Below are 24,956 nucleotides of genomic sequence, written 5' to 3' on the forward strand. Positions count from 1 at the left end.
TCAGCTGGTCCAGACTCCGGAGAGATTCTGACTTTAATGTTGGGATCCACCCAGATTTCTGACCGGCAGCTGTCTCGGCCTCTCAGTGCGATGCTGAGAGTCTGAGCCAGCCACTCTTGCCCCCTCTAAAGCCCGGTGCTCCAATGAGCGCTGAAGGGGCAGAGCAGAGAGCCGGTGACTGATAGTCACTGGTTCTCAACTCATGGAAGGCAAAGAACTGAGCGATTTGTGGTCTTTGATTGCTCCGTTCTTGGTGTAGAGGCGGAGGGGGACAGATGCAGCACGGGAGTATAAATGTTTTGTTTGTTGTTTTATTCATGAATTTCTCTTTTACTGTGGTAGTAAACACCACTTGGTGACTTGTACCTACAGGTAAGCTTATAATAAAGTTACCTGTAGATACAGGGAATGTCTCCTAAACATGGACCGTTTAGGAAATATTCACAATTTCTGCATGTGCACTGCACTCTGAAGCATGGATGTCTGCAGAAGTTTTTTCAGGGGGGGGGGGGGGATCATTTTAAGGTCAGCCATGCTCCGTCCCTTTTTGTCAACATCATGGAGGGAAGGGGCTTGAGTGTGCGGTACCAGTGCCGTGCCAGCTGGATCTACATCTCTCGCCCTAGTGGGTCATCATTTTAGAATTAAAAATATTGTCCTCATTCTGATGTGTGCAGTTCTATATCTGTAGGGCAAACATCATTTTCCTACCTAGGTGAACTAGCACATGTGTTTTGTATGTGTGTGGGGGGAGGCCTCTAAAAAAATGTATTATTGTTTATGTGTCCATTTAAACAGTTAAAACTTTTTAAAATGTATTTATTATTATTTTTTTTGTGACTTTATTGTGATCACATAGGGAACCAATAGCCCCTATACGATAGCATATAGGTGACTAGGTGGCAGGGGGGAAGGGGTGGCACATCATAGCGGCTGTGGAAGTGATCAGCCAAAATTTGGATTTACAAAAGTACACACACTTCTGGCTGCTATTGCACCCAGCAGTGTGTTAAAAAGGACATGTCTGCAGCACATTAAGAATCTGAAGCTCCAGCAAGTGGTTGAGGATTCAGATTTACTCCCCCCCATCCCCCATCCTGGCACCAATTGGTCTGATGGGGTCTGCTTGTCAGTTCATCAGACCCTCCATTCCTCCATTGTCCTCTATGGAGTGATAGATGTAAACAGACTTGTGTCCGTTTACACCCACCTACATCTAATCCAAAAACCAACAAAGGGGATCTGTTCCCCACTGTCTGGGCAGATGGAATTGGAGGGAAGTTGGATGTAAACACACAAGTCTGTATACAGGCATACCCCACTTTTAAGTACACAATGGGGTTTATTTACTAAAGCTGGAAAGTACACAATCAGGCTCACTTCTGCATAGAAACCAGGCCCTGTCATTGTTGTGGGGCCCAAAGCAGCTGCCTCATACTTGCCAACTATCCCAGCTTAAATTCCCTTGTCCTTTGAAGTTTTAGTCCTGAGCTGTGTCCCGATATTTCAGTGTGAAGTGTTGCTACTAATGCTGCCCAGCTCTGCCTTATTGTTGTGTACAGATGACTCACCTGCAGAACCTGTGAATAACCGGCATTCATATGTAAATAGTGGCTGTATCATTTGTTGTAACCTCTAGCAACTAATCAGTGAGCCGTAATGTGTGTTGTAACCTCTAGCAACCAGTCAGTAAGCAGTAATGATATGCTGTAACCGCTGGAAACCAATTGCTGTAAACACACACAAGTCTGCCTGATCTGATACAGTAAACTGATTTTAAGTCTAGCTGCTATGTATTTTATGTCTCAGAGCAGGTGGAGAGTGAAATTGTATGGGGGGGGCAAGAAAACTTTTGCCCAGGGTCCAATCAATATTAAAGATGGCCCTGATAGAAACCAATGAGCTTCTAACTCCAGCTTGTTCAATTAAGCTTTGGTAATAAAACCTGAAAGCTCATTGGTTTCTATGCAGAAGTGAGCCTGATTTTGCACTTTCCAGCTTTAGTAAATAAACCCCATTATGTACTTAAAAGTGGGGTATGCCTGTACACCTCACCACCCATAGAGCAGAGTGGGCTGTGTGGGATCTTCTCAGCAGGGGATCAGCACACAGATCCCAAGCTGAGCAAGTGGATATGAAGCAGATTCTGCCCCTCTGTCCCCATGTAATCTTCTCTGTTTTGCCCCATGTCCCTTTCTGTCCCCATTTCTCTTTTTCTCTTGCACTCTGTCCCTATGTCCCCATCTATTCCTCATCTCTAGAGGGTCCCCATTGTGTACATGTCATCGGGCTATCTTATGCAAAGCAAAGCAGCAAGATTTACCTTTCATCCCTCCACTCTGTGCTGATCCCGCTCCTCTGCTTGCTGACTCCTCCCCCTAGTCTCACTGGACTTCTCCCCCTCATCTCTTGCGTCCAGTTCAGCGGTGATTGTTGACTCTGTGCTGGACTGGAGGGATTTCTGCTGGAATTGTTCATTGCGGGGCTGGAGCCTGGAGAGAGAAAAGCGGTTGTTCTGTCCTTCACCCGGGACTCAGAGAGAGGAGGCGCAGTATTATTATTATTATTATTATGCAGGATTTATATAGCGCCAACAGTTTACGTAACGCTTTACAACTTGAGGGTAGACAGTACAAATACAATACACTTTGATACAGTAGGAATCAGAGGGCCCTGCTCCTTAGAGCTTACAATCTAAGAGGGAAGGTCAAAAGATACAAGAGGTAATAACTGTGGGTGATGTGCTGATTGAGAAGATAAATGTACAGTTGTTAGGTGGGGGCCAGATAGGCTTCTCTGAAGAGATGAGTTTTTAGGGATCGTCTGAAAGTGGATAAAGTAGGAGAAAATCGGACGGATTGGGGTAGAGCATTCCAGAGGATAGGGGAGGCTCTGGAGAAGTCCTGAAGGCGAGCATGAGATGAGGTGACAAGGGAGTTTGAGAGCAGGAGGTCTTGGGAGGAGCGAAGAGAACGATTAGGTTGGTATTTTGTGACTAGGTTAGAGATGTAGCTGGGGGCCAGGTTGTGGATGGCTTTGTAAGTTATAGTTAGTATCTTGAATTTAATTTGGTGACTGAGTGGCAGCCAATGGAGGGATTGGCAGAGGGGTGTAGCAGACGCTGAGCGGTTTGTGTGGTGGATGAGCCTGGCAGCAGCGTTCATGATGGACTGAAGTGGGGATAGCCTATTTAGAGGTAAACCAATGAGGAGGGAGTTGCAGTAGTCGAGGCGGGAGATGACCAGGGAGTGGATTAGAAGCTTTGTGGTGACATTGGTTAGGAAGGGGCATATCTTGGAGATGTTGCGGAGATTGAGGCGGCAAGCTTTGGATAGTGATAGAATGTGGGGTCGAAAGGTTAGTTCAGAGTCCAGGATTACACCTAGGACCCTGGCGTGGGGAGTGGAGAGCAAATGGAAATTAGTGTGACCTGGAGGCAGCAGCTGATGTTCACAGAATCATAGTGAGGTGCTGCATGTCACGGTGTGTACTGTTTGACCTGTGCTGAGCTGGGTAAAGGTGTGAGCAGGGTCGGCGTCAGCATCAGCTTTTCTTGAGGGACCCGTAGCTTTAGTGCCCTCCCTCTCCTGGCACCTTAAGGCAGCCACATTTCCTCCCTCATGCTGGCACCGGCTCTGCACCCACCCAGGATCAGCCTGGCCCCTGAGTGTCCATGTGTGGACACTTTGCTACAGGGGGGGGCCCTTGCCCCTACCTGCGGACGCCTATGCTCTGAAGGGATAGCCTACTGAACATGCCATCCCTTCAGAACACTGTGATGCTAATGTGGCTTGGCCATTCAAAGGACCTGAGCCCCCAAACCTAGAAGAAAGACCGAGTGAAGATGAGAGTCTTATCAGCGGTGACTGCGTGCTGCTGGAGGGCTTCATTTTAAGGTAAGTCTTTCATAATGTGCTAGTATTCGATGCATTATAGTACATTATGCCCTTACCTTGCAGGGAGAATTTTTTTTTCCCCCAGACTTTACAGTCGCTTTAACAATGAAAAATAACATATACATTAGATATAATTTATTATCATTACTGTTTACATTCTCTGCACAGATTCACAAGCAGTAGAAATCATTCCAGAACATAGAGCCCTGACAGAGAAAAATTAGAGAGAACGTACCACATGTGTATCACAATCACAAACATTGAATACCACAGTAAGCTCCAGAACTGAACTCACCTAAAGATTGGCAGATCTCTTCCCAAACATCATTCTTAATGTTCATTCACATAGGTAGCCAGGGGCATAAATCAACCAGATGGTTGAGCCATAGTGTTATGTTTTGCCAATCGCCCACTCATGGCTGACCCATGCTATGGCCACGATGCTGTGTTTTGCATCCTGGGAAAAATGAAGCCATCGCTGAACATGAGCCATTGAAGTCTATGGGGCCATTCCGCAACCCCCTGCAACCACGTGAAATGCATGCGATTGCGGCACAGTATTGCAGTACTTACAGTGTTAAATCATTTTGCAACATATGACATATCAACATATCACAAGCCACATATCGCCACCTCACCATCTGTCATACACCTTTGAAAAGCAATCCACTGTATTATGCTTTTCAGAGGGGCAGTCAGAGCTGCTGCACATGTAAACAAAACCAAAGAAAATTCCCAGTTCAACTCACCGACCAGTCTGCTTACCAACCAAATTAACTTATCTAACAGTTTGCATTAAAAACAGGGGTTTAGTTAGCACACATTTGCAAATACATGCATAAGCTGCAGAGCCACTTTACAGCACCCCAGTATTATCTGCAATGGCGTCACTAGCGTTGGTGTCACCTGGTACAGTAAAACATGGTGTCACCCCCCTCCTGTCTAGGCTGTCCAGCACCATGCAGGCAGAGCACGGTCACGGGGCGCACCCCAAACCAGCCCCTGTAAATGATAGTATGGGGTGGTATAGTGGCAGGTTGGGGTGGTATAGGGCAGGTTGAGGTAGTATATGGCAGGTTAGGGTGTTACAGGGCAGGTTAAGGTGGTATAGGGCATGTTGAGGTAGTACAGGGCAGGTTGGGGTGGCACAGGGCAGGTTGGGATGGTATTGGACAGGTTGGGGTGGTACAGGCCAGGTTGGGGTGGTACAGGTCAGGTTGGGGTGGTATAGGGCAATTTAGGGTGATATAGGGCAGACTGGGGTGGTACAGGGCAGTTTGTGGTGGTACTGGGCAGGTTGGGGTGGTACAGGGCAGGCTGGGGTGGCACAGGGCAGGTTAAGGTGGTATAGGGCATGTTGGGCTAGTACAGGGCAGGTTGGGGTGGCACAGGGCAGGTTGCTCTGGTATTGGGCAGGTTGGGGTGGCACAGGGCAGGTTGGGGTGGTATAGGGCAAGTTAGGGTGATATAGGGCAGGTTGGGGTGGCACAGGGTGGGCTGGGGTGGTATAGGGCAGGTTGGGGTGGTACAGGGCAGGCTGGGGTGGTACAGGGCGGTCTGGGGTGGCACAGGGCAGGTTGGGGTGGTATAGGGCAGGCTGGGGTGGCACAGGTCAGGTTGGGGTGGCACAGGTCAGGTTGGGGTGGCACAGGGCAGGCTGGGGTGGTATAGGGCAGGTTGGGGTGGCACAGGGCAGGCTGGGGTGGTATAGGGAAGGTTGGGGTGAAATAGGGCAGGTTGGGGTGGCACAGGGCAGGTTGGGGTAGTATAGGGCAGGTTGGGGTGGCACGGGGCAGGTTGGGGTGGTATAGGGTAGGTTGGGGTGGCACAGGTCAGGCTGGGGTGGTATAGGGCAGGTTGGGGTGGTATAGGGCAAGTTAGGGTGATATAGGGCAGGTTGGGGTGGCACAGGGCAGGCTAGGGTGGCACAGGGCAGGTTGGGGTGGTATAGGGCAAGTTAGGGTGATATAGGGCAGGTTGGGGTGGCACAGGGTGGGCTGGGGTGGTATAGGGCAGGTTGGGGTGGTACAGGGCAGGCTGGGGTGGTACAGGGCAGGCTGGGGTGGCACAGGGCAGGCTGGGGTGGTATAGGGCAGGCTGAGGTGGCACAGGTCAGGTTGGGGTGGCACAGGTCAGGTTGGGGTGGCACAGGTCAGGTTGGGGTGGCACAGGGCAGGCTGGGGTAGTATAGGGCAGGTTGGGGTGGCACAGGGCAGGCTGGGGTGGTATAGGGCAGGTTGGGGTGAAATAGGGCAGGTTGGGGTGGCACAGGGCAGGTTGGGGTAGTATAGGGCAGGTTGGGGTGGCACAGGGCAGGTTGGGGTGGTATAGGGTAGGTTGGGGTGGCACAGGTCAGGCTGGGGTGGTATAAGGCAGGTTGGGGTGGTATAGGGCAAGTTAGGGTGATATAGGGCAGGTTGGGTGGCACAGGGCAGGCTGGCATGGTATAGGGCAGGTAAGGGTGGTATAGGGCAAGTTAGGGTGATATAGGGCAGGTTGGGGTGGCACAGGGCAGGCTGGGGTGGTATAGGGCAGGTTAGGGTGGTACAGGGCAGGCTGGGGTGGCACAGGTCAGGTTGGGGTGGTATAGGGCAAGTTAGGGTGATATAGGGCAGGTTGGGGTGGCACAGGGTGGGCTGGGGTGGTATAGGGCAAGCTGGGGTGGTACAGGGCAGGTTGGGGGGCACAGGGCAGGATGGGGTGGTATAGGGCAGGTTGAGGTGGTACAGGGCAGGTTGGGGGGCACAGGGCAGGCTGGGGTGGTATAGGGCAGGTTATAACTCTATGTAGTGACACTGTGCAGTGTGCAGAGTAACTTACTGTACATAGCATGCTTCATGCCTGCAGATGAAGACTCAGGCGGGGCTGCTGTGTCCTCACCTCCATCTTCTTCAGCTGCGGGATCAGCCATAGTGAAGGAGTCTATGGGAGGAGTGGAGGAGGCAGCCACACCCCCAGCTCCGCCCACCAACTTTGGCTCACTTGGGGATATTAGAATGAGTGAGGAGTGTTACAGGCAGCCTACCCCGCACAGCTGGATGCCCTTCTCGCACCGCTCCGCTACAATACAGTAATACAAAGCAATACAGTACAGTGTTTAGCGGCGGCTCCGGTGTCACCCCTCTGGCGGGTGTCACCTGGTGCGGGCCGCCCCCCCCCCCCGCACCCCCATAGCAATGCCACTGATTATCTGCAGTCCTAACTCTTGTAAATTTATGAGAGTCTCCAAAGTGGAAGCACATGCATTCCGATGGATAGATAGAGGGCAGGTGAGCTGGGAGGAGCCCATCCCTCCTTAAAGACACAGGGGCACACTGGACACCCAGCACATAGCACAATGGCAGCAAAGGTGTGAAGTGCAGGTGTGATTTCCAGTGTGTGCAGTGTGCCATAAGGACTAATGGCACCCGCACGCATCCAGCATGTTTTTTTGTGCGGGTGGTTTCGGCTGCGGGAATGGGTGTGGAACCGAAGCGGGAACCACCCACACAGATGTGAACCTAGTCTAAGGGGACATCTGATTATCTATGTGTTTCCTTACTGTGCTTCCTGTTCAGAAATCTACCGATTTATTGCACCAATGTTGCAGTGGATTATGTTTTTATTTGCATATAAGCACTAAATGTAGGCTGCCAAAAAACAAAGGTTTATGGAATGATTCATTCTCTTAGCTTGTACTTTCAGGTTTAGCGGATCCGGGACTGCAGTAAACTAGCTGAAATTCCCAACTACAATACAACAGTACATATCTCTCTCCTGTAGAAAGTGGGTTGTCTGCAACTAACTCTATATGGAATATCACCCCTTGTAAATATAAACTTGAAACGGCATTAAACCCAAAACCAAAAATGTAATATATTGCAGTTTATCAATCATTAGATTTGGGGACTGCATTTGTTTTGTTTTTATAGTTTTTTTTCACCTGGTGATCTGGGCAGAAACACACCTTCTGTATTAGAGTGCCTCCAGTACAGGGGGCACCTTTGGACAAAAGCATTGTCAGTCTGGGGGGAAGGGGAGTGTTAGATGTACTAGCAGATTTAAGCACAATAACAAACTGAAGCCAAACTCCCGCTCACACTTTATAATCAGTTACAGCAAACTGTTTTTTTCCTTTTGGGATAAAGTTTTTTTTTTTTATAACTGTAAATAAATGAAAGCTGATCATTGTAAGCACACCTGCTAGTGTTAATGGTTTGTCTCATCTCTGTAACTGATATTTTCTGCTGGAGAACTTGTGCTTTTTGAAAAACAACAGACTTGCTGACTGGATCACCAGATGAAACTAGAAGAAAGAAAGCCTAAAAAAGAACATGAATGCAGAATTCACATCTAAGAATTGGTATGCTGCAATATAATAAATGCTACTTTTGGTTTTAATACCACTTTGAACTTGACAGTAATATCTAGTAGCTTTAGGTTTTGGATATTTGGAAAAAAAAACAGTCCACAATCAGCAAGAGTGTTTTTTCTCTGAATTCAAAGATAGCCATAGTTTAAGGGGAAGAACAGCCAAAGCTAGTTTGGCTGTACTTCTCGTGTGGATCACAGGAGTGCCGTTTTCGTGGTGCACTCCTGTGACCTTTTTTTAGCTGACAGCAAGCTGTGGACCGCTGTCGGCTAAAGTCACAGAGCCAGCCAAGGGTAAGATTGCAACTATATGGTCAGGATCTGCCCAAATGCCTGAACTGGCACCCTGCTCTGCCTCTCAGTGAGCCACTGAGAGCCTGAGCCGGCTGTTCCCACCTCGTCCACAGCCCAGCACTCCAGTGAGCGCAGAAGGGCAGATCAGAGAGCCGATGACTGTCACAAGCTCTCTGCTCAGGGAGCCCTGAGAACCGAGCGATCGGCGGTGTTGAATCCAGCTAGGTAAATATGATTCTAAAAAAAAAAAAACCCATACCTCTCTTTTAACAAAGTTTTTTTTTGTTGTTGGTTAGTTCAGACTTTCACATTTTCACCATTTTTTTGGGTTCGGAGGGTACTATTTGCTAAAGTAAATTTTGAATAATTTTATTAAAAAGCAGATCATTTGTGCTATATACCCAAGTCAATGAAAATAAAGTGGACACATAATAATAAAGCAACACAGAATTTTATAAAAATGTTCTGCTTCCTTGTGATTCTACTAAATGCATATTGTCAGACTTTTATTACAAAATACCTATTTTAAACTGTTTATGTATTTATTTTGCAGCATGATGATTTGGATCCATTTCATGATGCCATGGAAGATAGAAGGTACCCTGGTGAAGTCACAATTCCAAGCCCTAAACCCAAATATCCTCAGTGTAAAGAGAGCAAGAAGGACTTAATAACGTAAGCATTTTGTAGCTCTGAAACATTTCATTTTTTTAGGATGTTTTGGCACCTTAGGAATTAGAATGTGTCTCATAAACAATTGGCAAAAAATACTTTTACCCATTTTTGCATCTTAGTGCTGCTTATGTCATCAAGCCTCTTCCTAAAACTTCCCATTAAAAGCATTCACTCTAAAGCCCTGTACACATGATCGGATTGTGTGTATGCTCCATCAGATCTAATTGTTGTTGGATTTTTGCCAACAAATGTTGGATCGCAGGTTTTAAAATTTTCCGTGGGCAAATGTCTGCTGTCAGATTTTCCGAGCGTGTGTACACAAGTCCGTCGGACAAAAGTCCAAAGTACAAACACGCATGCTCGGAAGCAAAGATGAGCTGGAAGCGGTCGGTCTTGTAAACTAGCGTTTGTAATGGAGAATCAACATTCATGACGTGGCAAATTATGAAATCTCCAAATGCAGCGCACAATTCTATTCTTCTTTAATGGGATAATAATGAAGCTGCTTTGCTGGTGATACTGATGGAGTTATTGCAAACACATTTTCAAAGGCTTTTTTTTTCTAGTGTATCAAGAATAATATTATTATGCTTTTTTTGGGGGGGGGCAAGTTATGCAACACCATTATCCCGTAGTTTTTAAGATCAAAGATACAACTATGTTGATGTCCCTTGTCAATTTTACATTGTATTTTTTTAAATGTAACTGCCTACTCCCAAACTGTCATTTGAAGTAAAACACATAGCCAAGTATTAACTTTCACAATTTTTTCTATTGTGCATTTAACCTCCCTGGCGGTATTCCCAAGTCTGGCTCGGGGTGGATTTTTCATACCAAAAGCGGTATCCCCGAGCCAGACTCGGGCTTGCATCGCAGGATTCAGGAAGAGTTTACTTACCTTGTCCCCTGGTTCCTGCGATGTCTCTCCGCTGTGATCGGCGAGCCGCCGTGTCTCGCTCGATTCACAGTGCCGAGCTCCGTTCCCTGCGAGCGGTGCGACGCACGGGGACGGAGTTCGGCGGTAAATTCAAAAGTGAAACACACAGTACAGATACAGTATACTGTAATCTTACAGATTACAGTACTGTATCAAATAATGACACATCCCCTTTGTCCCTAGTGGTCTGTCCAGTGCCCTGCATGCAGTTTTATATATATAAAACTGTTCTTTCTGCCAGGAAACTGGAGATTGTCTATAGCAACCAAAACTGTCTCTTTACATCAAAAGTGGTTTTAGACCAGCTAGAAAAAAGCGATAATAAATTATAATCACTTGCAGAATTGAGCGATAGTGATTTGTGAGGAGATCCGTCATCAAACACTAAAAGTAACAAAAGCTACAATTCTGCAACTGAGCAAATTTCAGTGTTTTTGATTTGATTACATTATTATATAATTTGTATTATTATTATATTATTATTTGTTATAATTATTTATAGTTATTTATTATATTATAATTTTTTATTTCGTTTTTCAAACTTTATCATACCCGGGATGTCTACTAGACTCTTGTTTGGACAGATTTAAGTGAACTATTCCTAAGAATTACAGGCCTACAATATAAAACGCCAAATTTCTGTGCAAAATAATGGTACCGCTTTCAGCACCTAAAATCTGAAATAATCATACCGCCAGGGAGGTTAAAAAAGAAAACAAATAAAATTAGACATGCTATCTGCCAATAGAACTTAACCAAAAAGTGCATTCTATGCATCCAAAAATATAGAAAATATACCAAATCAAATCATTATTCAACCAAAAAAATAATGTCAAAGCAATAACTCCAAGGCCAATAATAAATAAAATCTTCTCTGATTCCACAACATGTCTGGTTGACGAACGGCCGTTCAGAAACGAACTGAAAAGCACAAAATAAAAAGCGCAAAATGAAAAGCGCGAATCAATACTCACCAAACTTCTAATAACACTAAATTAGCAGAAGGAGCCCAAAGGGTGGTGCTGAAGAGCTGAAAAAAACATGTAGTACGTCACTACATTCGCAATTGTTGGCCAACAATTGTGTGCTGTGTGTGTGCAAGACAAGTTTGGGCCAACGCCCTTCGGACAAAAGTCCACTGTTTTGTTGGCCAACAATCCAATCGTGTGTATGAGGCTTAACGCTGGTCCCACATCACTACTCTGAACCAGGTTTCTGATGGTGACAATGGTGAACCATGTCTGCGTCACTTGTGTTGGCTTGGTCAATAGTAGTTTCCACCAGGGGCTCATGTGACAGTGACAATACAGGACCATTATTTGAATGAAAGTTGCAGGTTTAAAAGGATTGAAGGCAATTTTTGGATTATTTTAACATATATGTGTGATTTAAGGGATTTTAGTCACTGAATTTATCTCTAATTCAGACATTGTAAGTTAGTGTTTTCTTGCTATCAATGGTGGAAAGCTCATATGTAGAAAACATGTTAACCTGAACTTGCAATTTACCTATGTCTTTACAAGAAAAACATGTATTTTCTTGCAGATTGTCTGGTTGTCCATTGGCTGATAAAAGTATTCGTAGCATGATGGCCACCAGTTCACAGGAGCTCAAGTAAGGAACTGTGTTGTCTTTTTCTCTTGTTACTCTATTACCAGCAAACCTGCCTTCCAGGTTTAAAAAATTACCAATGAATAAGAAGCAGTTTTTAGATCTGGTCTCATATACTTTGTAGGAGAAAATTATATATTACCTTTCCTGTGCCAGAAATGCCTTCTGCAGTATAAAAAATATCCGATTTGCAGAGCCCAGTAGCTATTGCCTAAAGTAGAACTGTGGGCGTAACTTTTTTTCAGTTTGACTAAAATAAGAGAATGTTGTTACCCCTGTCAGGTTTTTTTTTTTTTTGGGAGGGGGTGCCATTTGTGTCCCACTGAGGGTATTTCCCCTTAGTTTCTGTCCTATAACAGGAAGTGAGATAAAATCCTTCAAAAGTGAGGGAATCACTGGTTGTCAACAGGGTCATCAGAACTACTGTCTCCACTGGAAGATTCCCTTCAATTTCTGTTCTAATGACAGCCCAAAATTTGGGATTTTCTTTCACCATTACTTTTAATCTCCCTCACAGGGAAACAGACTAATCATATGTGACTATAAGTGAAAAAAAAATGGGAATAGAAAAAAAAAGGGGGAGAACCATCAGTCCCAATTTGCTCAGCTGGCAGCACTCCTGTGCTAAAGAAAAAAATAAAAAATAAATATAAATATATATATAGATATATATATATATATCTATATATATATATATATATATATATATATATATATATATCTATATATATACCTTTAGTTATACTTTTTTTGTTCCAAAAGCTTCATTTGAAATACACAAATAAAACCAAATGCACAATGCACATACAATGGTAATATATGTATAGTGATATATATATTATAACATAGGGTTTCCCTATGGAGGCAAAAAGTGACAAAAAGTGATATAACCCAAAAAAGGTATCATGTGACATAAATTATATACCATTAGTATTGACTGCCTATGTGTTAAAAATAAAAACTTGACCCAGACATGGTGAAGATATGGAGTGTGGGGTCCAGAGTAGGGTTTAGTAAGAGAGATGGTCAACCTAGTGAACAGAGCATGTGGTTGACCTGACCAACTTTAGAGAAGATCCCGATATGGTAGGGGTCAACAGACCTGAAATTAACAGGTGCGGGGGTATAACCATCTAATCGAATAATAATCAGTCTGGAACCAGGTGTTCTTTGTGGGTATATGGAATTAGCATGTAGGTTGGTGAGTTGAGACCGTCAAATAGCAAAGTTGTATTAGGAAGTAAAAATTATATGGGGTGGGGCAAAAGGAATAAAAATATGGAGGACTCAAATATAAAGGGGTGTAAAGAAGGGAGGGTGAGAAATAGGAAGGCATTGGGAATGGAAAAGGGGTGATAGAGGTGTCCATTAGAAGGGAAGGGGGGACTGGGGTTCTATCCTCCTCCCTCGTAAGGATATTAGATGTCCATAAATAAGGTTAAAACAGGTGCTTGGAGTATTCATCCGCCGTAGCGAAATGCTGCCAACAGGACCAGGTTTACCTAAACTTGGAGGGTGTTTCCCTTGTTTGGTGTACAAGCTCCTCGATTTCTGTGGTTTTCTGAATGCGTCAAAACCAGTCTGCTATAGTCGGTGGGGCCGGTCCTTGCCAACGTGCTGGTATGCATATCTTGGCCTAGTTATACTTTTAATGTATGTCAACCAAATTATATGCAATACTATTTATTAAAAACTGAGTAAATGTTTGATAGCTGCAATGTTTAAGGCTATATTGGCCTATTATTAGTTTATCAATAAACACAATCAAACAAGGAAGAGAAAATACAAACATCCAGTAAGACAAGCTGTAAAAACCATACAAAGATGAGATGGATCAATACCTTATAGAAACATAGAAAAGTGATGGCAGAAAAAGAGTAGTCCATCGAGTCTGCCCATTTTTTTTTTTTTGTTTTATTGTTTTTTTGTTCTCTTTGTTTTTTTGGGGTTTTTTTTCACTAACCTCATTGTCTGACTATCGATTTATTTTAATCCCAAGCATGTTTGAAGCTGTTTACTGTTGACTGTCTCACTACCTCTGTTTGTAGTTTATTTCAATCATCAACCACCCTTTCAGTAAAATAATACTTTCTAAGATTAGTTTTGAACTTTCCTCCAGTTAGTTTGAGGTCATGTCCCCGTGTTCTTGATTTTGGTTTCATATTGAAAACCTCCTGGAATCTTAACCTCCTCCTAAATGCTGCAGCAACCAAAAGGCTCAGTTAGCCTTGTGGAATGTTTGTCCAATAATGGCCAATTCATAGGGATGTCTAAACAAGAACCCCAAAAAGTCTAGATTCTAAAAGGAATATATACTGTATAAACAGTATCTCACAAAAGTGAGGACATCCCTCACATTTTTGTAAATATTTTATTATATCTTTTTATGTGACAACACTGAAGAAATGACACTTTGCTACAATGTAAAGTAGTGAGTGTACAACTTGTATAACAGTGTAAATTTGCTGTCCCCTCAAAATAACTCAACACACAGCCATTATTGTCTAAATCACTGGCAACAAAAGTGAGTACACCCCTAAGTGAAAATGTCCTGTTAAACTGTTGTATGGTCTTGGCCACCATGCCATAGCTCAGTTTCAGGGTCTTGGCAACCTTCTTATAGCCTAGGCCATCTTTATGTAGATCAACAATTCTTTTTTTCAGATCCTCAGAGAGTTCTTTGCCATGAGGTGCCATGTTGAGCTTCCAGTGACCAGTATGAGAGAGTGAGAGTGATAACACCAAATTTAACACACCTGCTCCCCATTCACACCTGAGACCTGAAACACTAACGAGTCACATGACACTGGGGAGGGAAAATGGCTAATTGGGCCCAATTTGGCCATTTTTACTTAGGCGTGTACTAACTTTTGTTGCCAGCGGTTTAGAAAATAATGGCTTTGTGTTGAGTTATTTTGAGAGGACAGCAAATTTACACTGTTATACACTTTACACTCACTACTCTACATTGTAGCAAAGTGTCATTTCTTCAGTGTTGTCACATATTTCATATAATAAAATATTTACAAAAATGTGAGGGATGTACTCACTTTTGTGAGATACTGGGTATATATATATATATATATATATAGTGCTTTTGTATATATTTCTCTCTTAATTTACAAATTATGGTCAGGACTTAAAATAAAACATTTTACAGCCCTTTTTTTAAATCAATCAATTTTTTTTATACAAAAAAATATTGGCAACTTTAAGGACCTGGTGTACTTTTTTGCATGGTCACTGAAGTGCAGCGGTATTACTTATTTTTAATATACAGTTTACAAAATACTAAATTTTACATGTACCAATATTCACCAAAACACAAAACCTGCTCAATGAACTGAACTGCTACAAATCACACGTGACCTTGACATTAGGAAACAGCAGAGAATAAGTGTCTCCCTAAAAGCACTTTATTGAACACAAGACGTCTAAAGCTGTTTAGAACATAACACATGGTTTCTATATTTGTATATTGTAACATATGATCTTATGTGATCCATAGCAGTCCATAGAGTAGGTTTTGTGCTTTGATGAATACTAATTATTTTGCATTCTCATAAGGAGCCAGCAGGTGAGGCTCTCAATTTTTTTTTTTTAAGTTTTACATTTTTTTATTCCATATTTTCTGAATTATCAATGCCATAGATCATAAAGTGGCACCGTCCCAACTAATCATTACAGCACCCATAATTCAAGTTAGGGGTGCATATTTAGAAGTCAGAGTAGTGACCCACCTATTTCTCCCCCCTTCCTATGTTCATAAGAAGTTTGGAGATGTAAAACATAAGTTAAATAACCTATGCCTATATAAATTTAAAAAAAAAATGACCCAAAGCTATTATAGTTTATTTAATGTGATGATAAGCATCCAACTGACTTTGATGGCCCTGAATGTCCTTGGCCTGAGTTGCATTGAAACATTTTTGCCTCATGCTCTTCAGCCCACCATAATTACTTGTTGGCCTCACTGAAGTATATGGGGATTTATCTGCCAACTTTTTAGCAGTAGAACATGGGAAATAATTGTGCCAGCAACTTAACTTTCAGTTTAAAAGTGCATATTATTGCACTCACTAGTCACTTGGAATTCCTGGAGATATTTTTAATCACCTTGCTGAAGTCACATGTTTAGTATCCACCAACTGGAACTTTGTAACCGAAATTGGGATGTATTACATTAAGTGAAATCCAACACCCCAGTATTGCATGGCTACCATGCCATCTACTCAGATACCATATTCTTGCTTTTCTTCTATGTTGGACTGAGTTGTCTGATATTTGAATGTGTAGCGGTAATGGCACTTGAAGCAATAGTGTGAAATTGAATCTTTGCAATATCCAGGGCATCATAAAGCTTTGTGCCTGCTCTTGGCCGCTTCACTCTTCATTTCCATCCGTTTTACAACTTTCCATAAAACGTGGCCATTTTTCCATCTGGATTTTACTTTTCTTTAAAGCAACGAGTTTAATGCCCCTTATATCAAGTAAATAAAATGCCCCAGTGTCACGCATAAGGCCTACCATGGCATAACACCTTAATGAGTGTATTTTATCCTGCAATAAAAGTAATTTGCTGAGCACTGCTGTGAAAATGATCATTATTTATAAGGAAAACATATCCTGTAATATACAGGATTTTCAGCTTTGTTTCATTGTGTTTTATGTCACCCTGTGGTCACATAAATAAAATGCCTTGATATATATATTCTTTTTTTGTTTTTTTTGTGTGTTTTTTGTTTTTTTAACTAAACTACAGCATATAGTTCATTATTTAAAGAGGAACATTAGACAGAAAATTAAGTCCTGCTAGATCACTTCAGGATGGCCCCTTTTGCAGCTATGTAAAACATTGCAAATAAGTGCCTATACTGTTTAAAATCCAGTAATACACTGTCTCACCCTGTTCTGCACATGCTCAGTTGCTCTCTATTTTTTGGCACTGCGCTGAAAATGTAGAGGCCGATCTACTGACAGCCTAAAGATTTACTGCTGTTCATGGACTCTTGGCTTTAGCAAAATGGCAGCCTCCGGCAAGAAGAACCTGGAACAATGCTGGAGGCAATTTACAGCACAGTCTACATTTGGCAGCATAATTTCTAATGTGCAATGTATGTTACTTGCTAAAGAACATTATTTTTATCGAGTTGTTATGGATAAAGTTCCACTTTAAATCCTTTCAGGGAAAATGATTTGGGGGGGTAAGAATAAATGGCAGTTTGTACAATGACTTTATGATATTTGAAGCAGCATGGGGGCACAAAAGAGACTCAACCTGGATTCCTGACCCTCCAATTCTTTAGCCTTCATTCTCGGCGCAGCCTAATATCTCCTTTTTCACAGACTGGTTTAAGCATCATGAGAAATATGCTTTTCATGAAAGTCAGGTAAAAGAGAGCAACAAGTGATTGTAAAGCCCAAGAGATTTTTTTAGCATAACATTTAAAAATATATAAAAGTAAAAATGTCACCTCAGAAAAGGCAAAATGTTTACCAAAAAGGCCTTTTGTGAAGGACTCTCTGATTTAATTTAAAAGAGAAGTACAGCCAAATCTCATTTGGCTGTACTTTTCCTGTGAATCATAGGAGTGCAGTTCGTTCTGCACTCCTGTGACCCGTTTTCAGCTGACAGTGGGATGAAGCCAGCTGTCGGCTGATGTTACAGAGCCGGTCCAGGCTCAGGAAAGATCACGTCTATATGGTCGGGATTCGCTCACATGCCTGGACCGACCCCTGGCTCGGTTCTCAGCATACTGCTGAGAACCGAGTGATCAGCGGTGTTTGATCGCTCGGTTCTCAGCCTTAAAAAAAAAATCCATACTACTCTTTTAACTTTTTACAGGTTCCTAAGATCTGCCAACTGCTACTTGTCCAGTGAGAGCACTTTATCTGTCATTAAAAGTGCTCAATTGGACAGAGGGAGACCTAATAGGTTAGGGTCTAGATCAGCAGTTAGTTATGTCAAATCCCTAACAACTAAAGTAAAATTAAGTGTGTATTTCTGGACAATACAAAATATGTACAGATTTACATAAAGGCTACATAAAGTACCAAATTATTTAATCTGGCAAGTGAAACAATGGCAAACATGAATAGATCACATCAAAAAAGAGTAACGGGTCAAAAACTAAAACAGAAAAAGACCCTTAACTGGATGATTGCTAAAATACCATAAAAATGCAGCTCAGAATCTGATCCTATTTTCTACATCCAGACAAATTTACATTTGGAGAAAACCAAAGGATGCCTTTAACCTTTCTATCATGCACAGTGTAGCGGGCGGCACAGTAGTGTAGTGGGTAGCACTCTCACCTAGCAGTAAGAAGGGTCACTGGTTTGAATCCCAAACACGACACTACCTGCCTGGAGTTTGCATGTTCTCCCTGTGCCTGCGTGGGTTTCCTCCAGGTACTCCGGTTTCCTCCCACACTCCAAAGACATGCTGGTAGGTTAATTGGATCCTGTCTAAAATTGTCCCTAGTATGTATGAATGTGAGTTAGGGACCTTAGATTGTAAGCTCCTTGAGGGTAGGGACTGATGTGAATGTACAATGTATATGTAAAGTGCTGCGTAAATTGACGGCGCTATATAAGTACCTGAAATTAAAAAAATTAAAAATCATCCAATAAACATGTTGGGGAATGCCTTATGGTAAGGATTGCCTAGTGTGTTTAACAGATGTGTATGGACAGTTACTGCTCTACATGGTATATACTGTATATATCTAAGCTAACCCAACAGTAGTTCATAAACATCAGGATAAAGCCAAATGCTCTCCTTGGCCTTTCCAATCACCAGATCTAGACATTAAAAAACCCTACAGGAAAATCTACAGTGCAGAGATTGAATTGTATCTCTGTACATCTTTGACTCCTCAAAGATCAGGGAATTTTTCTTCTCAAAGAATGAAGCAAAATCCCACTGCACAAAGCATTTCCAAAATCAGTGTGGTTGAAGGAAGATGGTGTGACTCCTTACTAGGTCTACTAATATATTGTTAGCAGCAATGGTGGCTGGTGCTCCATTTTGGCCACCCCCATTCGTTCAGTCGGTTGATCAGTCGGTCAGTCAGTCTGTCCTTCAGTCCGTCCGTCCATCAGACAAACCCCCCCCCGTTGCTCGGTAAACCAAACACCACCCCCGTCGCATGCCCGTCACCCGCTAGCCCCGCACTTACCCCATCTAAGTCGCGGGCAGCTTCAGGTTCCCCCTGCATCTCCTCCTCGGTGGCTTCCCCCTAGGTCTCCTCAGCGGCTTCTTCCTCTGTGGCCAATACGGTCATTCTCCTCTCGGCCAATCGGGTCTTAAGACTCACTTCCTGATTGGCTGGCAGAAGAAACAGGAAGACAATAGCGAATACTAATTGGCTATTGTCACACAACTAGGTAGGCTAAGTGCGCTGCACCCCAAGCCCACCCTTTTTTGAAGCCAATTAATCATGTGCTTAAAAAAAAAAAAATTGAAACCCATGCGTCCGGCACCATGTAGATTAGGGGCCGGGCGCATGGATTAGGGGGGTGGCGCCTCTAATAGAGTGGCCGCCACTGGTTATCAGGTTCCATAATTATGTCTATCCCATGGATAGTAACTGTAGGTATTGGTTCTTTTGAAAAAGGTGCATGCTAAAGTAAAATTAAATGAAATGGCACTGTAATACCTGCCTTTATACTCCAATAATATTTTTGAAGGTTTTAGGTTTCTGTCAGACAAGAATTTCACAGCTTCATTTGAGTGATTTGCAGCTCCACACAGACAGCGGCAACAAGGGAAAAGGCAGATTACAATTAGCTTGGAAATGCTGCCATTTTTAAGCCCTGCATGACACTACTCTGAGAGTGCTGAGCATGATAATGTAACAGTGGGTCTGTATTTTAACATATGCAGCACACACAATAAAACAGACACTGAGAACAGCGTTCAGAACACAAAGAAAGAAATTTAGGACCAAGCAGGATATCAAAATGAAAAACAGAGACCATTGTGACCAAGCAGAGGGAAACACTGAGTCTGTCCCCCAAAATTAGGAACACTTAGCAATTATCTTTCCCCAACATGAAAGAAAAGAATATCTTCTTAAAAATTATTGGTTGGAAAATTACTTGATTGTCGTTTTAGAAGGCTATGCATAATTATTTAGCAGTTAACATTCAGCGACAATGCAAAAGCAATCCAAGCAGCCTGACCATTAAATATTGACAAATTCCGCCATCCCCCTACTTATTATAGAGCGGGGCAATGTCTTATGTGTGTCAGACACTAGTTCCTAATTGCACCGTGGTGATTATAGGCTCTGCATGTGAAATGGTGATATAATGAGGCCCGTGCTGTTTTATGACGATAATGGCAACAATGCTAATCAATACATGAATTTAGAAGGCATGGCAGATATCATATTGAGCACATGTTGTGATTATAAGAGTAGATCACATGCCACAAGAGTTAAATACAGGATTTACATAAAGAGATGTACAGTACATCCCTGGTGTAACTATGGGCTTTATGTATTGACAAAGAGATTCTTTAATTAAAGTCAGTTACATGGCTGTGACAGACTGAATACATGTTACTAATATCAACATCATTTTTGCATTGATGTTTTATTTTGATTCAGTCTTAATCTGTGTATTTCGGAGTTAATTAAAATTACCAGTCTTTTGTTTCACAATGTTTTTGTACAGCAGAAAATAAAGCAAAAGCGTTTGTTTTTTTTCGCAAATTTTACATTTTTACTTTTTTCTTACAAAAATGAGTTGATGCCCGCTATGCTTCTTCAGATAATATCTGGTGAACATCTGGCATGAAGCATTTCAGCACTGAATTTAAATTCAAGATTCCTGGAAGTATGTGCTCCTGGTCCCTTGCTCCCCAGGCATAAAGAGAAGGCTTTGACATGTAAAGGTACAAGCTAGAGCCTTGTGCTACCTGCTCTTCTGGACTGGCCTTAAAGCGGTTCAAAGGGCTTTTTTGTTCTTAATAAAATAATAAATATGTTATACTGGCATGTTATTGCAATTGAGCGGCCCTGAATATCCTTTTCTGGGGTCTCCCGCTGACGCTCTTGTCTCCTCCTCTTCTGTGCGTGCCACCGTAACAAGGGACTTGCTATGGTGGCACAACTGTGAGCTCGCTATCCATAGACACACACAGTGCTGCTCAGCATTGCCCCCACTCCCTCCTCACATGTTTTGATTGACAGCAGCAGGAGCCAATGGTTCCCACTGCTGCATCTGTGTCCTAATTTGAGTCTTTTCATGTTATTGACTTTAACTAAAGCCATGATGAAGGTGGGGCATTTTCTGGCCCCCAAAACACGTTGAATGCCTTTTTAGTGGAAACCAATAAATGAATTAGGGCTCTTCTATTATTTGGTGTGTCTCTCCTTCCATTGGTACGTGTTTTTTTTTTTTTTTCTGGTAACCTGCTGGGTACCCACTGGAGGGTATCACTGTCTGTTGCAAGTAGTCTAACCTTAGTCAGTGAGCTCTCTGAATGTTTTTATTACCCTCACTACCTTATATGACCTAAGATTAAAGTCATGCTTTTTTGTTCATTGGAGTACAGACAATACAGGCAGCTTCATTGTGCCTATTTGCAATCAGGTAGGATGTGGGGCAACCTTGTTAATGGACGGCTACAGATACAATTCAATGTTGGCGCTATTATAACATTTGTAGCACAAATGTATGGGGATTTAGTCCAGATGCAGTGTGGTATTGGATAGAGTTTACATCTTCAAGCATTCCCGTGGTGGATGATGAGACGCAGCCAGAACAAAAATTCTAAAAAAAAAAAAAAGGATGTATATAGGGTTGGGGATTTCTATATACATACACCAATCACTGCATCTACTTAGGTATCCCACAGGGCTTTTTTTGTTTCCTTGTTCCTACATGTGAATATATAGGGGATGGGAGGCACCTTCTGAATCCTATACACAGCCAGTTAAATGAAGAAAGTCCAACATATTGGTAATTCTCCTCTCCTTGCTCTCCTAATGAAGCTTGATATGTGAAACTCATTGAGAATGGCGACTGTTGTGAATATTTAAGTAAAGTGGCACCCCTGGACTAATTGATTCATGTTTTGTACAGGCTACAGGGCTACCTTAAAAACCCCAGCAAGCCCATCTGGTCATTTACAATGGGATACTTCATGTAAAAGTAGTGGTGCTTTTTAATTTCTTTGACAGCACTAAAAAATGGGACATACTCTTTTTGCAATCCCTATCAATATTAAGGTGGTTGTAAAGTCTCTGTGCTGCAGCTCCCCATCAGAACCCCCCCTTTTCTTACCCGAGCCCGATCCGATCCAGCGATGTGCACCATTGGCTCCTGCTGCTGTCAATCAAAAGCAGTGAGATGAGAGCGGGCCAAGTCCAGCTGTCTGTGTCAATGGATGCAGAAGCGGGACTCGGAAGTGAGCCAGCGTGGGTGCCCCCATGGAAAGCGGCACCCGATGAAGAGGAGGGGCTTGGAGCGCCGGGGGGACCCCAGAAGAAGAGGATTGGGGCTGCTCTGTTCAAAACTATTGCACAGAGCAGGTAAGTAGAACATGTTTGTTATTTTTGGAAAAAAATAATGTAATGTTTACAAACACTTTAAGCAAAGAAATGGGGGGGGGGGGTGCTAACTTACCTAGGGCCCCAGTGTACATACAAAAGAGAGCAAAAGTCTGCCATTGCTCATCACCTTCTAGAATAAAAGTGTAAAGACTTGCAATACAAAAATCAACTTACTACAAAGGGCACCAAAGCGTAGAGTTTTGTTTTACCATATTTGTGAGCCCCTCTTGGATTCTTGGGCCCTCGTATACCCACTCATTCTGCCCTTATTGTAACCTGCCACTGGTCGCACCCCCCAGATCATGTCAAGGCAAGCCAAAGCTGAGAGCAGAGAGACCAAAATAGACCATGGTATTGATTAAAAAACTAAAACTGAAGAGTGCAAAACCTGGTGCAGCTCATCATAGAAACCAATCACCTTCCAGGTTTTATTGTCAAAGTTAAATTGAACAAATTAAGTTAGAAACTGATTGGCTACCATGCACAGCTGCACCAGATTCTGAGTGCTCCAGTTTTAGTAAATCAACCCCAGTCTGACCACTCTGCATGTTACATCTGGAATTGACACTTAGAGTAGAAGAAGCTGTCGCTCTACTCTGCTAGCAGTTTGGTTCTAGATGTACAGATCCAGAATGAGTGACCTGTAAATTACACGGCATAATATTCCGCCAACATAATCTGCCAGCCAGCATCATGACATGTGGATGAAATGTATACTGCCCCTTGCACCCTTGCTGTCCCAGGTCAAAGACAAAGGGATGTTGAGAATCATTCAAAGCTTAAAAGGTTGGGAGCAATTCCAGTGTCTATAACTGGTCACACATGTCTGCTATCATATCACGTTACTAACACATTACTTAGGTTTCCAGTGAGGGTAGTTGTGCATGACCTCACCTGCAGCTTGTCCTTGGAAAACCACATTGCTACATCAAACACAATGAAATGACCGTGGTGCCTTGCATTACGTGATGGTGGCTGGGAGCATATTGTAACCTACAAAATAGGTGCTATACATAGAACAGCCATTCACACCAACAATTAGCACGTTCAGGTTTGAGAAATACAAACTTCTCTACAGATCGGGTTCATATTCATCTGCAAGACCTGTAACACTTTTCATCCAGGAAAAACGTGCAATCTTGCACTGGGAACAAACCAAAGCACGCATGTCCCCCATGCTTATGTCATCCGTATTTCAGCTAATTATCACTTCAGATTATTTGCATAAGAAAACTTGTGAAATGAATATCTCGGAGGGAATACTTAGCCAGTGTTGTTACATATGATCTGGTGTTTAGCGATAACACCTCCCCAGCCCCCAAATGTGACGTGCCACAATTATTTTCTGCTTATTTATGTATCTGATAAATTGACAGCTGGTTTTCTGCAATTATGGATTATATAACAGATGGCATTTTGGTGGACCAATGCTGCCATCATGTGGCGAAGATTAGTATTGCCTATCATGACAATGAACATATACTGTATGTATTCACACTCAACCAATTCAAAATGTATGGAGATATATATATATATATATATATATATATATATATATATATATATATATATATATATTTATATTTATTTTATATATATACAGTATATTTTTTTATTTTATATATATATATATATATATATATATATATATATATATATGGAGCTGTGTGCAACATGTACAATTCTTTACTAATGCCAAGTAACAGTGCTTTTAAATTCATTTGCTAGTGTGGCACATTTAAGAAAAGCAGTTTTTTATACTACCATTCTAGTATATTGGTCATATACAGCAAATCATTTCCTGTGTTTCAAAGTGCGCCCATAACTACTGGTTTATAGCACAGAAAGATCAGAAATATAGAGTTATCTTGCTTGTATACAACAGTGTCTTTCCTATTAGCTGTTATCAGTGTTTTTAGATCCAAAGGAATGGTGTTGTTAAATTTTGGTGTAGCACTGGTATATCTCAAAAAGTTACAGGTATCATATAAGGTAAATATGGTGCTGTAGGGGTTAATTCAACATTATGAGTCAGTTTTAGTTAAATCCTATCTGATGCGTGGCATAAGTCAAGAATATCAGGTGTAAACACAAAAAACATCCAAAATAGCAAAACTGCTCTAAAAAATAAAAATGTCTAATATTTGAAAATGCATATAAATAATGATAGTACTAATTGCATTAATAACACAGCAACAATAAGGTAATCAGTAGGCACACACACAGCCAATGTTGTGGCTTGATCCAGCTAGTTACTGGATTTGTACAATGTTAAAGCATGAAGTGCGTCTTCCTTACGTGAAATATATATTTTTTCATCTATAATAGTGGCATTACATGACAGCAAGTGTACAGCGGAGAAGATGTTTCAAGACATCATCCTTTTTTCCAGCTCAGCTCTAGTCTCAAAGACCCAGGCAGAAGAGATCCCTCAAAAAACTCTTAGAACCCATTTTCCCAGGATCACAGCACTTTATATCCACATGACTTGCAGTTTGGCCAATTGCTTTAATGAGGCTTAATAGCAACTGTGTGCAATTTTTATGGTTAGTCTTCCAGAGGAATCGATGGGGAATCACAGATGAAATCAGTGATTGGCCATCGGCAAAATATATGTCATAGGAAATA

General features: G+C 42.2%; 1 protein-coding gene across 21 annotated transcripts in view; it reads left to right on the top strand.

Moving 5' to 3' along the window:
• Nucleotides 1-24,956, top strand: part of MYT1L (myelin transcription factor 1 like) — a 716,654-nt gene that overhangs the window by 654,330 nt on the left and 37,368 nt on the right. For all 21 annotated transcript variants that reach the window (XM_073625450.1, XM_073625442.1, XM_073625431.1 and 18 more), the window contains 2 exons: nt 9,094-9,215; nt 11,698-11,766. In XM_073625450.1, the coding sequence (XP_073481551.1) occupies nt 9,094-9,215; nt 11,698-11,766 (191 nt within the window). The remainder of the gene's footprint in view (nt 1-9,093; nt 9,216-11,697; nt 11,767-24,956) is intronic.

This window comes from Aquarana catesbeiana, linkage group LG04 (genome assembly GCF_042186555.1).
Source record: "Aquarana catesbeiana isolate 2022-GZ linkage group LG04, ASM4218655v1, whole genome shotgun sequence".
NCBI classification, from domain to species: Eukaryota; Metazoa; Chordata; class Amphibia; order Anura; family Ranidae; genus Aquarana; species Aquarana catesbeiana.